General features: G+C 39.5%; 1 protein-coding gene across 6 annotated transcripts in view; it reads left to right on the top strand.

The window, feature by feature from the left end:
* The window catches only part of NETO1 (neuropilin and tolloid like 1), a 101,186-nt gene that overhangs the window by 64,398 nt on the left and 21,274 nt on the right, over positions 1–15,514 (top strand). For all 6 annotated transcript variants that reach the window (XR_009460785.1, XR_009460786.1, XM_019490310.2 and 3 more), the window contains exons 6-7: positions 73–200; positions 13,041–13,269. Coding sequence is in view for 4 of the 6 variants with exons in the window: in XM_019490310.2 (XP_019345855.1) it covers positions 73–200; positions 13,041–13,269 (357 nt within the window). In the remaining 2 variants the exon portion in view is untranslated. The remainder of the gene's footprint in view (positions 1–72; positions 201–13,040; positions 13,270–15,514) is intronic.

Here is a 15,514-nt window from a genome sequence, read left to right as displayed (position 1 = left end):
TTTTGTATTATGCTATAGAAAATATTTTTGTTTGCTGTTCAGATTTCATTTTTCTGGTATTTTGTTATTCAGTTTGTGAGTTTGAGTTGGGAGGACCTGAAGGAATTGTGGAATCTGTGCAAATTGCAAAGGAAGGAAAAGCTTCTGAAACGGAGGCAGTAGACTGTAAATGGTACATCCGAGCACCACCGCGATCCAAGGTCAGTCCAATATGCAGTTGCTGATTTGGCACTTCATTTAAGAAAGTGATTTTACTAATATAGAATACAGCATGTCTTTGTACAGATAGGTCCTCCTTAATAACTCAACAGTGCTGAACTTATAAGCTATTATTTTCCTACTGCTGGTAGAAGTAATTTGTCACCTCCAAGTGAAAGTAACCTTCATTTGCTATAAATAACAATGTGGGTGGTAAAATGGACATTTTGTGTTATAGGTTATTTTCTCCGGTACCTTTTTAATTTTCCTCTGTTCTTCAAAGAATCAGCAAATCTAATTCACTGCATGGGGATTGAAGCCCTTTATTTTCCTTATTTGTAGCTCCTACATTTATTTTGACACTATGACAAAGTATCCAGTTAAATGGGCCATTTAAGAGACACTGCAACTCCTTTAGTGTCAGTTTCTACTTGCTGTTTAAGAAATAAGTAAAAACAGAGTCAAGGTAAATACATATTTCTTGAAGGTAGCCCTTGACTTTGTTAGAGCCTTTCAACAGAGGAAACATTCTTGTTTTTTTATCCCAGGATCTTATCAATCAACATGTGAATTAGCTATTAGTTATGTAACAAGGTGTTTACTCTTTTCAAGTGTAACAAATTTGTATTCCATACTTTCACTGCATCCTTTGAAGGCAAACAAACTGTGTATGGTTAAAAAAAAAAAAAAAATCATTACTAAAGAAAGAGCTTTACAAATTCGAATGTCTGGGTACACCCGTTTTTAGAAGCTAGTAAATAGATTTATATGTTAAATTAGAACATAACTCTGCATGTATCTATTAATTATAGTTTTTGTCATTCTGTACTTGAAAGGAAAAGTACTTGAAATGTTGTCTATAGAGTGGACTAAATTAGATGGCTAAAATGGGTTAGCATTTCTCTATTGAAAAAGTTTGCACTAAGAGCTAAACAGTCAAGTGGCAAAGGATGAAATTAAGATATTGCCAGTATACCTTTTAAATTAATGTTACTTTAAATTAATGTTTAATGTTTAAATTAATGTTAAATTAATATTTAAATTAATTCAATATTACTCGTATAATAAAAATTCCTCTCATCTAATTAAAATAAAAATAGAAGCATTCAGTTAAATAAATGTGATCTCATTCTTTTCTAGAACAGAGTGCTATTGATATTGAGTGTTTATCTTGAAAACAATTAGTTATTGATAGTGATGGGAAAGATTGTACCTGTTAGTGTTTTCTGGTTTTGCTGATATGCCTATCTTATTGTAAGCTTTTACCTTAAATGAAATCTTACTACTCTCAACACAGGTAAATAAGATTATACAGTTGCATCATAGTCATGTCAGTTTTATTTCATATACCTTACTAGCTGAACACTTGTAGCCTGATATTCTTATTGAGCCAAATCTTGAAGTTGTAACCCACTTAAACTGTTCTCATATTTCTAACTGGAAGTTTAATCTGTAGGATTTAGCCACAGGTTGGGAACATTGGAAAAATGTAAATTACTGTTTTTCAAATCAGAGGCATAACAAGGTAGCCAGCCATCTAGGGCAGCTGTGACACACAGGGGCAGCAGTAACTTCCAGTTGCCATCATGCCACTGGTACCATTATGTGACTGCAGTTGCAGCCATTTTTTCCTGTTCTTCCTTTGATTCCCCCCCTAAAATGCAGTGCCCAAGGCAGCTGTGCTGATCACCCCATCCTAATTATACTACTGGTTCAATGTTTTTAGGTTTTACTAAGGGAACCCATTGAAATGCCCAGACACTTGAACATCAACAGACTAACTTATTCTATGATTTTTAATGTCTCCCCCAAATGTACAACCTTTTTTCAAGATTTTCAATAAAGATCTCAGCGTTTCCAAAAGCTCAGCAATTTTCCTGACCTTGAAGAAATAGTTCCTTGACAGAATTTGGACAGCTTTTCCCTAAGTGATATTTATAATGAGTGTTATTGTAGGTTTGATCTGCTGCATTAAATCAGTGGTCCAGATTTTTTGGTATACCACCTTTTGGATCCTGAATGCATGGCATCCAGAATAGTGTAACTGGTGCTGACACAACTAAGAGGAGTTTTACACCTATGGATTTATGCAACTCAGAATAGCCACAACATAAAGTTATCTGGCAGCTGAACTAGATGTAACCCTGACACACTACTCTTCCATGGACTAGATAGTGTGTTAAGGCTTCAAATATAGAGTCTGTACTGGGCAGCTATATAATGCTATACCTGGTCAATAAGAATAGATACATAAGTGACCATAAGCCTGTAATAGCCATTGAAATGATGATGCCAAATGTGTGACAGAAAAGTATGTGTAAAATGATATGTGAAAGTTACTTATGGATTGAAAAATATAAGGACCAAAGGTGTTTAACCTGGCCTCAAATTAAAAATTGTATGGAGAAATCTGTTAAGACTTGTTTTATATGCAAAAAACTCCCATCTAAATCAAGCATAAAAGACCGATTTTAATTGCACAGGACAAAATGATCCTGTGGGTCAAATAAGATGTCCTTTTTATGTTTTCTTAAGAAAAATATATTCTGAAGCAGCTTTGCTAGAAGATAGTCTAGCTAGACAGATAATTGGTTATGTCAAATCTAAGTTTGTTAGATAGCTAGCTACTGTATGTTATAGTAATGTTTAAAACACATCTCACTTTACTGGGCATGGATTTCATTTTACTCTGAAGTATGAAATGCAGAAATGTTACCACTAGGTCCCTATCTTCAGTCCAGCAGGTTGGTACAAAATGATGTTAAAGTAATAAAGCACCTAGCTAACAGGATTGTGGAGGAAGACTGCCGTCCACATATATACCTGTTAAATGTCAGAAAGTTGCTAGTGAATCATGAATTGTTACTAACTGATGTTCTCTTCCTCAGAAAACTGTAGATGAGAATGTCAAAGTCACTGGGGACTTAGAGAAATATTAATATACTCTATAAATAGAGCACAAAAATTTTGGTATGGTTTGACATCTCAAGAGCTGCTACTGATTTGGGAAAATGATTGTGCATTTCCAGGGGTGGATCCAGGGTCCAGATTCACCCCCTTCTGCTGCTGCTGCTGCCGCTGTCTTGGCTGATCTGGGTACAGGGGGTAGAGTACAGAACTGCTTCTGCATCATGCCAGCTACTGGCTGAGTCTGCAGGGTGCCAGATTCAGCAGGGGACAGTAGCAGCAGTTTGCAGGTTGCTCTGCGCAGGACCTGCTCTCTACCTGCTCCTCTCCAAGAGGTTTTTGCTGGAAACAGGCATTGGAAGGAGGAACCTGCATGCCAATTCCACTGTCTCTGGATGATGCAGGCACTGGGGGAGCCCCACAGTCGATCTGACCCACTCCAGCCCTGCACTTCAGGGAGCAGCTATGTGGGAGCTAGGCTCACCTGGGGATAGCAGTGGCAGCAGCACACAAGTTCCTGCTTCCAACACCTGCTCCTAGCCAGTGGAGGATACGAGAAGGAGGAGGCAGGCAGAGAGCTGGCTGAGCCAGCTCTCCATGCAGCCACTCCCTGTAGCCACTGGCAGGGCAAGCTCTGTGCCCTGACTCCCAGTCAGCTGGAGATAGAGGCAGTGGTGTTGGTAGGGGTGTAGTGGGCAGGTCTTCCCCCTTCTCATTTGCTTATTCCTTGCCTAGCTGTCTGGTGTCATCTAGCAACCTCAAGTTCTGCAGTCATACCTCACCCCCATTCCCCCATGGTCTGGTGGGTGATGTGTCACATTCCTTTTTAGCAAATCCTGGATCTCCCCATGTGCATTTCTGTAATGTAAAGACTGATGGTAAATCAGTATTGCCAGAAAAGGGTTCCCCATAGTCATGTGAGTTTATTATTAGTTTATGAGGCTTTGTTTTGGGAGGGAAGATGTGGTATTGCAGAAGGTTGCTCTAAGGAATGAACTTACAAGGAAAAGATTCTAGGTAGGGTACTGTAAAGCTCCTCTTGTTACAAACAAGCATTTGAAAATGGACACAGAGTATAGAAATGAGCATCTGTAAGTACTTTAACATAGAAAGGATCACAGACCTAGCTGCACTACCCGTAGGCTAGAGATGTTGGTTATGGCCAGGGACCAGAGGATGTAGACTTTGTGAAGTAAGGCCCAGAAAGGGAGAAGTTATTGTTTCATATGTTATTTATGGCCATTGAGTAAAACATCTTATACATTGTGGAGTTATATTTGTTTTGGTGTACTAAATAAAACTGAACTTCTCTGAGCAAATATTACTGGCAAGTCAAATAGGCTGCAATGGTGACCTACCTGATCAATCCAAACCTTCAGTGATTGATTAAAAAGTAGCACACATCAGGTGATTCACTATTAAAAGGTTATAATCCATTCTACCGAAGTTATATAGTATTCATAATTTACAGTAATTCTGTTCCTTTAATGCATGTAGTCAGAGTTTTTGTTGCTTCCCAAATTTAAAGAAAAAATAGTACAATTCAGCTAGCATTTGGTTTTTCATTATTGTGATGATAAAACAAACTTTAAAGGTGACAGTTGTTTAAATCATAATGCAATCAGGGATATAAATTGTATACACTACAGTTGCAGTGAAACTTTATCAGCTGTGCTGCTAATGACATTGTCATTTGTGAAAACATCTCAAAACTCAGAAGAAACTCTGTTAGTATGCTGGCAGGTGTTTTGTTTTATTCCCCCTCCTCCCCCCACTCCCCCAATAACATAAAAGTGGTGATTGGTGAAAAAGGATTGAACTGAAATTTTATGACAGAAAAGTTGAAAAAGAAGATATAAGAGCTGTATTTCTGCTTTCCAGATTAGTGTTTTGGCAAGAAAGAAAGCCCCCACAAAGCAAAGCGTCATAATGTGCGCGTGTATACATAAAATACTAAGAACCCAGTTGTTTTCTTAAAGTCAATGGGAAAACTCACCAAAACATATGTCTCTCTGAACCAACTGATCAGTATAGAACAGAGCAGGGTAGCACTTTTTCAGATTTCAGGCTAACTTGGCTAACTATCCATTCTTTACAGGAAAATCAATGGGAATCTTGTTCTTGGCTTCAATGAATTATGAATTGTGAGCATCCAGCCTGAGACAACATTTTGTGCATAGTCATTTTATGCCTATGCCTGGGAGGCCCCAGGACCCAAGTAAGGCTGCTGGGGCCAGAACAGAACAGTCGGCCTCCCCTACCCAACATGGGGCAGCGTGCCACGTGCGAGAGCATGTGTGGAATGGATATTCCCCAGGGACACACATTGTGCCACTGCTCTTTGTTCTCAGGGAAATGCACATTCCTGCTCATGGGGATGCACCCATAGAGCTATCATTTTAACCCACATAATACCTTTCCATGCTATACTGTTTAATTTTATCACATTTATATTTATGATGGCAAATTCTGTTTTCAATTGTCAGCAAAACCAGCAGCATCAAACATGAATAAGGCTCCCTCTACATGTTAACTGGTTATAGACTGGCTACAGACACAAAGTAATTATCATGCTATAAGAAGGTCCATCTGACTATAAGGTTAGAGCTGGAAAATGTGTAATAACTTTATAGCTGGTTTCTATCTATATTTAATTTGTACATGTAGCAATGCCCCCACAGCTGGGAGTCCTATCAGCTGATGGGACTCCCAGCTATGGCAATGCATGGTGTGCTGCCATGGCTGTGAGTCCTTTCAGCTGTTTGTCTCTCAGCTGTGGGAGCTTGCTACTTGCTGGTGCAGGGAGAGCCCAGGATGGTGATCCCAGGCTCCCCCTGCACCAGTAATAAGGTGTAATCAGATCTGATGCTGGATCCCACAATAACACCTCCTACTATGTGTGTGTGGCATGACAGAAGGCACAATTGTGTGGGTTGTGCATCAGATACCACCATGACTTTATCTGAATGTCTAGAGGGGCCCTTAGTGTGACAGAAAATAGAATTTAAACTAGGAATGAGCCTATATGAGCTTGTTGCAGGGTTGTTGGTTGTAGCCTTGTTAGTCTTAAGATGTATGCAGTCAAGGTTCATTGGGTAGATGTGATATCTATATGAGCTTGTGAATTTTGCCTTGTTGTTTGAAAATAACAGGCAATTAAAAAGTCCACATCAATAGCTTTTTTGTTCTGTTTTAACATACATTTCGAAAAAGAAAGAGTCCTCCTTTTTTTTTTTTTTCTTATATGTCTGGAGTGTGAAAGAGGACTGGAACTAATCAAAGCCTGCAGCAATAAGTTCCATGCCACCCATGATATGATTGCCTATGGTGAATGACTCAGGAAGTAACAGTGACAAGTATTATCAAATATTGGGAGATCTTTTTTTTTGTAACAGCAATGAAAATTACCTCACTTATTCAGTGGGGTATGAAAACTGTGATCTCTAATTACATCTAAATACTAAAAGAGGCCACTGTCTGAGACTTTCTTTTTATTTCCTTTTCCTCAGATGACTTATAGTCTTAATGTAATGCCTTTTATTTATTTATTTTATTGGCAAGGAGTTGTCAGGGAAGATTAAACATTTTCAAGCTATCTTTCTTATGGAGAATTGAATGTGATGTAAATATAATTAGTTATTAGCTACAATGATGAGTCTGATGATAGAGGCTGTCCATGTTTTCCTATCAAGTCTCATAGTGGATATATGGATCCATGTTGCTTGGTTACCAGCAGGCATACCAGTAAAACACTGAATGCAATCCCCTGCAGAAGATTTTGATTATGTTCCTTGTTTCATTATTTCCACAAAATAATAGGATGTTATCAGTACTCTCTCTTTAGGGAAAACCATGTACCTTTTTTATTTAACTTCTGTCATCCTTCCCAACAAAGGCTCAAGGTGGTTTTCAATACGAAAAAAGAATAACTTAAAAATGGGGGAGTGACAAGACAACTAAAACAACTTAAAAGGAACTAGAGCATCAAGATAAAACAGAAATCCTTTAATCAACATCGCAGCAGTGGAGAGATGTATGGAATGTAACAGGGAGAAGCAGGGAGCAGCATTGTTGGGGAATACGGTGCAGAAGAAACTATAAAGTGTAGTGGGGGAGGGATGCCCAGGAGTATAGTGCAATGGGGAGGGGCAGTGAGCAGCATTGAGGAGAAGGGGGTGCACAGAGCAGGGAGGGGAGCACCTGGGCATGTGGTGAAATGGCAGTGAGAGGGAAATGTGGCCTCGGGGACCCATGGCCTCTACTGATTTGGGTCTGCCCTGCTAGTATGGCCCTCAGCCACGGCTAAGTACAGACAGTCAAAAAGCTCAAGGATGAATCAATTCAATCTTCACAGGTTAGTCTAAACTGTAAACAATGAAAATATTCACTTCTGATTCTGGAAATGCAGCCACATGCCTGCAGTGGCTTAAGCCAGAAGCCATGTGGCACTTTAGAAAGGATGTGGAGAAGCTTGAGAGTCCAGAGGAGAGCCACATGCTTGATTAGAGGTCAAGAGAAGAGGCCTTATGAGGAGAAACTGAGACATGGGACTCTTCATTCTGGAGACGTGAGATCTCAGGGGTGACTTGGTGGTAGCCTATAAGTATATAAGGGGTGTGCATCAGGAACTGGGAGAACATGTGTTCACCAGGGCACCCCAAGGGAAGTCGAGGTCCAACGGTCATAAGCTTCTGGAAGATCATTTTAGATTGGACATAAGGATAAATTTATTTACCATTAGAGTCTCCAGAGTCTGGAATAGACTCCCCGCAAAAGTGGTGAGAGCACCTACTCTAGATACCTTTAAGAAATGGTTGGATGCTTATCTTGCTGGGGTGATCTGACCCCAACTGACTTCCTGCCCCTTGGGCAGGGGGCTGGACTCAATAATCTTGCAAGGTCCCTTGCAGCTCTAATGTCTATGAAATCTGTGGCATCTACTAGAGGATGCCTCCTGTCTTGGCTGAAGCAGACAGCTTGGGCCAAGGCTAGCTCTCCTACTCTGCAAGCTGGGGTTCACAGGGGAGGTGCAAAGCATCCTGGGATGCTGGGAGACTGTGAGTAACTTGAATAAGGAGGGGATCTGGGACAGAAGTTCAATAAACCAATTGAACCTTAATCAGTTAAATCTGATCCTATATCCATCCAGGTTTACCTTTAAACCAGTTTCAGTCATTTTGAAAGCAGTTTATGTGCAGTGAACTTCTGTTGTGTTACAGATTTGAACCAGTTTCTGGTCACTTATATCATTGTACGTGTAAATTCTGTCTCCACACTAAGAATTTGGACTGCCCTGAGACAGATCTGGCAGTAACTTATCACACTCACTCCCTTCCAAAGGTTATGTAGATACCCAGCCTAGTGGTGCACCAGAGAGAGTACGCTTCAGTGATCCACAATTTCTGTTGTGCTGCTTTCATACAGGAGTGAGCAGTCCATTCAAGATTAGACTGTGAGTTGGCTTTCCACAATGTAACAATTCTACACGTAAAGAACTGAGGCTATGATCTTGGCTCTCTCCACCCATTGCTCCCTATTTTCAGTTTGGTCTGACAGAGGCATGGAGTCCCTGCTTTATTCAGATCATGCTATTGTGAGAGGTCCCTGAGCAACTGTGAAGGAATTTGCGGGGGGTGGGGGGAGGAGTCTCTGTTCTGCACAGCTGTGCAGAATCTGATCAATCTAGCCTCACACTATTGCTCATGACTGACAGGCCACCTGTATGTGGTTTGCATAGATAAGGTAGGGCACTTGTTATTTTTTTTGAACTTGTTTGCAGCTGCTTCTAGAGATGCCCAATCTAGACTCTCCCAAGCAAACATAAACCCAAAGGATATAAAAGAGAGCTGCCACCTCACCAGTGCCCTGTACCTTGGGTTGATACTATGTAAGAGATGAAGGGAAATTAGGAGCTCCTCTGATGACTGGTATTACTAATAATACTAACAGCCAGTTATCAACAATAGAGTGATGGGGTAAAAAGAATGAAGATTTCAAGAGCCAAGGGTAGAAAAGGTGTTGAGATAGTATTCATATGCAAGAAAGGAAGGGAAGGGCAGTCAAGGGAAAAGAGGAAGAACAGGACAGGTAATAAGGAATATGACATGATGACAAAAGTAGGCACTGAGATTTTTTTTTTTTTGGTTTCTTTTAAAATACATTTGTCACATTAAGCACAGCTAAAAATACACCAATATCTTTTAAAGATTCCTTGATCATGTAACCAATATCTGTAGATGAGTCAGGGGTGGATGCTCATGAATGAGATCGGAGCTAGCTCTCAAGACACAGTGTTTATCAAAACACCATGAGAAGAAAATGACAATCCCTGAAAAAGCAAGGTAGTAATACTTCCACTAGTAATGGGTGAAAAGGAAAGTGCTGTAGATAGAGGTTGGTGAAATAATACTTTGTAGGTTGTGGAGCTTGTGAATTAAAGAAAACGTTGCATTTTATAGATCAGCAAACTAAAGTTTTCTTAGCTTATGGTTGCTTTTTCAAAAGACATTCTGACTATTCTGGAATAAATTTACTCAATACTACTGGTAATTTGTTTTGAACAAATCTTCTCAGTTATACTAACTGGTGTATCATCTTCTCAGGAGAAAGGAATTTTGCAATAGATCCTGGGGTAATAGCTAGGGTATAAAATTGACCACAAAGAGCTCTGAGTTTTGGTTATGACACTGGTATGCTATTACTTACCCACTCTGAGCCTTGATTTCTCTATATGTAAAATGGTAATATTAAAATTTACAAGTATGTTATAGAGTGTAACTAGTGTTTGGGAACCAACTTTAAAACCTGGGATGAAAGGTACTATATAACACCCCCCCCCACCCCATTCTCCCCCTAAACCCCACAAAAACCTATTGTCAAAATAAGGATCAGACAGACAGAAAGAACCTAAACAATCTAGTTTTCATGTACTGAGTTATTCATGCACCAAAAGCTCTCTTAATATTAGCATTATCTGAAGCGAGTTCATTTGTAAAGAATGGAATGGTGAAATGCATTATGATATTTTATCTGAATCATTAATAGCTAATTTGGAAGCATACTTAGTCAAGTAACAGACTGCTTAATAGTGCCATACATTTTAAGTCATTTGTGTTTTAATACATGGGTGAGGTGAAACAAAGGTTTCTTTAGATTCCTGGGATACGATGCTTATACTTTATGCTAGGCTATAAAATGTAATGAACAGGCCCTGTTCTTCTGTACATGTAGAAAACTATTAGAAGTGAATGGGGGGATTTTTTGTGTGAAAGATTCCCTGAAGAGGGAAGTATTCATGATTCTTAATTCATTTGAAGTTTTCTTTTTTCCTCTCTCCCTTTCAAGTAAAGATTTAGGTTTGACATACATTCTGCTGGATACTGGGTTCACATGTATACATACACACACAGGTTTTTATACTCTTTCTGCCTTACTATAGTTTTGTACAAAAAAATTATAATGTGTGCTAGATATTTTGAACAGTCATAAAGTACACATAATGTACCTTTTAAACTATTATTTATTATCTGTATTACTGGACTGTTTACTTTTCTTTAATTTACTAGAATTTTTTTCTTGACACAGTTTCTTTCCTGACTTAGTCTTACAGACTTGAGTGAATGGTAACTCTAAACAGTTCAAACCATTTTTTTATTCTTTATCATGAATTAGATATGTTATTACATTTGATGATATAGCTTAAAATTCTGTGGAACATGTCATCTTTTCTTTTCCAACATTGTGATCATCTTCAAGTTGGTGTGTGGCAACTACTGAGGCATTGCCCTCCTCTCCGTCACTGGGAAGATTTTTACTCGCATCCTTCTGAATTGCCTCCTCCCCCTTGCCAAAGATGTTTTTCCAGAATCCCAGTGTGACTTTAGACCATCGTGGGGTACCACCAACATGATTTTTGTTGCATGCCCAATTCAGGAAAAGTGTAAAGAGCAACAACGGGAGTTGTTTACGGCATTCATTGACCTAACTGAGGCCTTCGACTCCATCAATTGTGAAGCCTTATGGAAGGTGCTGGCTAGGTTTACTTCTCCACTGAAGTTCATCAGCATACTCAGACTACTCCATGATGGGATGGCCACCACAGTCCTTTGCATTGGATCAGAGACAGACCCATTTACCATCCATACTGGTGTCAAGCAGGGCTATATCATCACTCCAACCCTTTTCTCCATCTATCTTGCTGTGATTTTGATTCTCATCTGTGACCGCCTTCCTCCCAGAATTGGAGTTAAGTATTGAATGGACAGTCACCTTTTCAACCTGTGGTGCCTTCACGGCAAAGCAAAAGTTAGCAAGGTTGGTATCATAGACCTTCAGTATGCTGACCACTGTGTTATCCTCGCACACACTGAGACAAATCTGCAATCCACCGTTGACCTTTTCTCAGGTGCCTATCATAGCCTGGAACTCTATCTTAATACTGGGAAGACAAAGATGCTCTATCAGCATGCCCCAGCACAAGCTGCTCCCCTCTCCCCACAACTTACCATTGGTAGAGAACCCCTTGAAAACGTCAAGCATTTCTTATGCCTAGGCAGCTATCTCTCCCCGTTAGTCAGTCTTGATGTAGAAATTGAACATAGGATTCACTGTGCCAGTGTGTACCTCGGAAAGCTGCTTTGCCGTATCTTTGCCAGCTGAAATCTGTAGATGGAAACTAAAATCCTGGTCTATAACACAGTGGTTATCCCCATACTCCTCTACGGATGTGAAATGTGGGTGACATGTCAAAGCCATCTTAAGCTCCTGGAACTGTTCCATCAGTGTTGCCTCAGGAAGATTTTTTGCATTAAATGGGAAGACCACTGCACCAATGCCAGCACCCTCTCTGCAGCTAAGATAACCAGCATTGAGGCAAAGATCATGAAACATCAACTCCACTGGTCTGGCCACTGTGTGAGGATGGCTGACACTCATCTCCTGAAGCAAGTCATCTCCTCTCAACTCAGTCATGGAAAGAGGAATGACAGAGGACAGAGGAAGCACTACATGGACACCCTGAAAGCATACTTTAAGGGTGGCATCAACTTTATAAACTGGGAAGTGCTTGTTGGTAACAGGTTTCAATGGCATTACACCATACACCAAGCTACAGCCCACTTCAAAGAGAACAGTGTTGCTCAGAAAGCCAAGAAATGGCACAGGAGGAAGGAAGGTGCACAACATCCTGGCCAACAGCTGCTTCCATCCTCCCCACTCCTCCCCCTCCCAAGGCACCATCTGTCATATCCATGGAAAAACTTGCAGAGCACAGATTAGACTCTTCAGCCATCTTACGACTCACCAATAATGCCCCCTGCCCCCCGCCCCCAGCAAACATCATCCTCATATTGAAGGATAGCCAAAGACAAGTTTTCTACAGAAATTTATATGAAACATTGTTAATTTAATCCCTGTCAAATCATAGAATTCTTAGTGTAAGGGCTTTGCCTACAATGACTGAGATGGTGACCAAATTGCTTGAGCAAACTTGGAAAGGTAAATGAATGGCTCCTACATTTCCACTTGTTGAATCAGTGGTGCCAACATATCTTGGAGTCAACACATCTTGACTCTGGGAAGGGGGCATCAATTATTTGCCTTATTATTTTCTGTGCAAGGTACCTAAGAAAGCAATTCAGAAAGGGATTTCTCATCTCTCTGCCCAGGTTGGATGATAACAAGACACTTCTAAAAAAGGGATGCATTTAGTAGTATATATTGGAACTGAGGGCATCATCTGGACTAGAATTCAGGGGTAGATGCAATGTGATGAAAAATAAGCAACACTCATTTACTGTACCAGTGTAAGAACATAAACATGGTCAGTGAAGAGTCGCTCTGATTGTTCTGATTAAAATTTAGTGTCTATTTTTCAACAAATGGGAGTAATATTGTTTAATGATTCTTCATGTTTTGGTTCACTTCTTCTTTTGTAGATATATTTGCGATTCCTGGACTATGAAATGCAGAATTCTAATGAATGCAAAAGGAATTTCGTGGCTGTCTATGATGGAAGTAGCTCTGTAGAAGATTTAAAAGCTAAATTTTGTAGCACTGTTGCTAATGATGTGATGCTGCGTACTGGTCTTGGGGTAATTCGCATGTGGGCAGATGAAGGAAGTCGACACAGCCGATTCCAGATGCTCTTCACATCTTTCCAAGAACGTAAGACTCCAAGCACTCTATCTTTCAGTATGTTAAATGATACAAGACTCATAAATTGCTAATGGCATTTTCTTCATGCAGAATAAGCACAGAAGGATGTTGCTTAACAAGCTAAATAAGTCACCAACAAAATTTTTATTCCATATGTATTACACTTCGTGATAATTTCTAAGAGAGTGGATAGAGTACAGGTCTGGGAGGTGGGAAGTCTTGAATTTCAGTTCTTACAATGACTTGGTATTTGATTCAGACAAGCTTCTTAATCTTTCCCTTTACTTAATATGGAGGAAGATATTAGGAGAAATTTGCTCTTTAGAAAGTGCTGTGAGATCTTAATATGAGTGGCACTGGAGAATTGCAATATTATTTTAACATACTTAATGTGTATGTACTCATTTGCAATATTTATGTATGGCATTATCCTGCTAAGTAAGATTACAGGTCCATCCAACCTTAGATGTACCTATTACATTAAAACAGTTGCAATACACTATTTGCTGTAGCCAACAACACAAAAGCGAATGATATAGTTAACATCATGTAGTTAGCCACCTTTGACTTTCCAGTCCAAATGGCCAGGCATCCACAAACATTTGTATCAATTGAGGTTTTCATAAGTCTGGTACAAAAATGAAGAGCATGCCACTAGAATCATAGCAAGTTGCTTTAACATGCTTGCCACTGTGGCCCACACCTGCCTAGCAAGGAAACCTTTGACTTATTTTTCATAATAGTGAAAATTATTTAGAAAATATACATGGAAAATTTTGTTTTGAAAAACTCAGACTAAAATAATATTTACTCTAGGCAGCCCTCCCTTTTAGTAATTTAGAAAAACAGCAATAACTCTTGGACTCAGACTTATTAGCAAAGAAAGAGTTGTTTCAAGGCAACAATGAGAACATCCTCCAGAAAGGTTGAGGAATTTAAGCCAGTTTTGAAAGGAGAATAGGTTTTGTTTGATTTAAAGATAATAAGATGTTTTTATTACCTCAGCAAAAGAGTTTATGTATATTTATTTACAAATTCTGATTCATATTAACTTTAATATTGTTTTTACTCTTGTGGATCACATCTGACAGGCAGAGTACAATGAAGCAAGGGATAAGTACTGAGGGGGAAGGGTGGGAGAGTAGGGAACGCCAATAAGAGCAATAGCAATAATATGCGGCCACATAGTAAAAGAGGCGCAAGCGAAAGATATTTGATCTAACAGAAGGCCATCAGTAGCTAAAATGTTTGCATTCTTGATTTGTATTCTGTATGTGCTCTGTGATGAAGCAATGAGACTTTGTTGAGATCAGCTTATGTGGTTCCTTAATTATGGCTCTGATTAAAAATTTCTTACGCAGCCAAATGGCCTGGAACTGTGTATATCAGTTCTCAGACATTTCAGTCTTAAGGCCAGTATGTGTTCCTCTTGTCTATAAATCATGCTAGTGTCTAAAATACAGTGAGAATCCTCTCTTAAGATGATAATGCTCCTTGCTTGATTCTGTGACTGGAGAAGTCTTGAATATTCAAGGTCTGATTCATAAAAAAAAATAAATAAAATACGGATACTGTTACCTTAGAAACAACTGCACAGGCATTGGGGGTTCATTACATCTAAAGAATTGAAGAGTAATGCATACTGTTCCATCTTGAAGGCGTGGATTAAGCAAGTATATATTTGCAAGTCTTTACTATTCAAACATATGCTTTGGAACATTCAAACATTTCCCTGTAAAAGCAATGATTCAACTTATGAAGTTCCTTCTGCTGCCAAAAAAAATATGAGGCACTGACATCATCTCATAAGCAATAGCATTGGATATTAAGCATCATTATGACAAGGTTTCAAATCTTTTCAGGGCATTTTAGTTTCTAATCTTCCTCTAAACAATTAGGCTGCTTAGAGATGTAAAAAACCCCCCAAAATAGCACTTTATTTTCAGCTTGGCACACCCCCGCATGTAGTGCAGTGCATGCCCAAAGCAAATGCCCAATAGCTGATTGAATCAGCTATTAAAGTGCCAAAAAGCCATGCTGAAGTACATGATACATACAGACATTGAGCAAGCTGGATCAAACTGTGAAGTGCTGGGTTTTTTGGGTTTGGGGGGCTTGGGGGGGGGAGGGGGGGTTACACCTGTCAGTGGCCTTAATGACATGCCAAACATTTACTATCATAGTAGTAAGGACTAAATTCTGCCTTTAGGTGTCTACATACCTTTATAGATTTCATAGACATTAGGGCTGCAAA

The sequence above is a fragment of the Alligator mississippiensis genome, chromosome 3 (assembly GCF_030867095.1).
Source record: "Alligator mississippiensis isolate rAllMis1 chromosome 3, rAllMis1, whole genome shotgun sequence".
Lineage (NCBI taxonomy): Eukaryota > Metazoa > Chordata > Crocodylia > Alligatoridae > Alligator > Alligator mississippiensis.
Note: the sequence above shows the minus strand (reverse complement) of the source record. Positions and strands in the feature narration are given on the sequence as shown.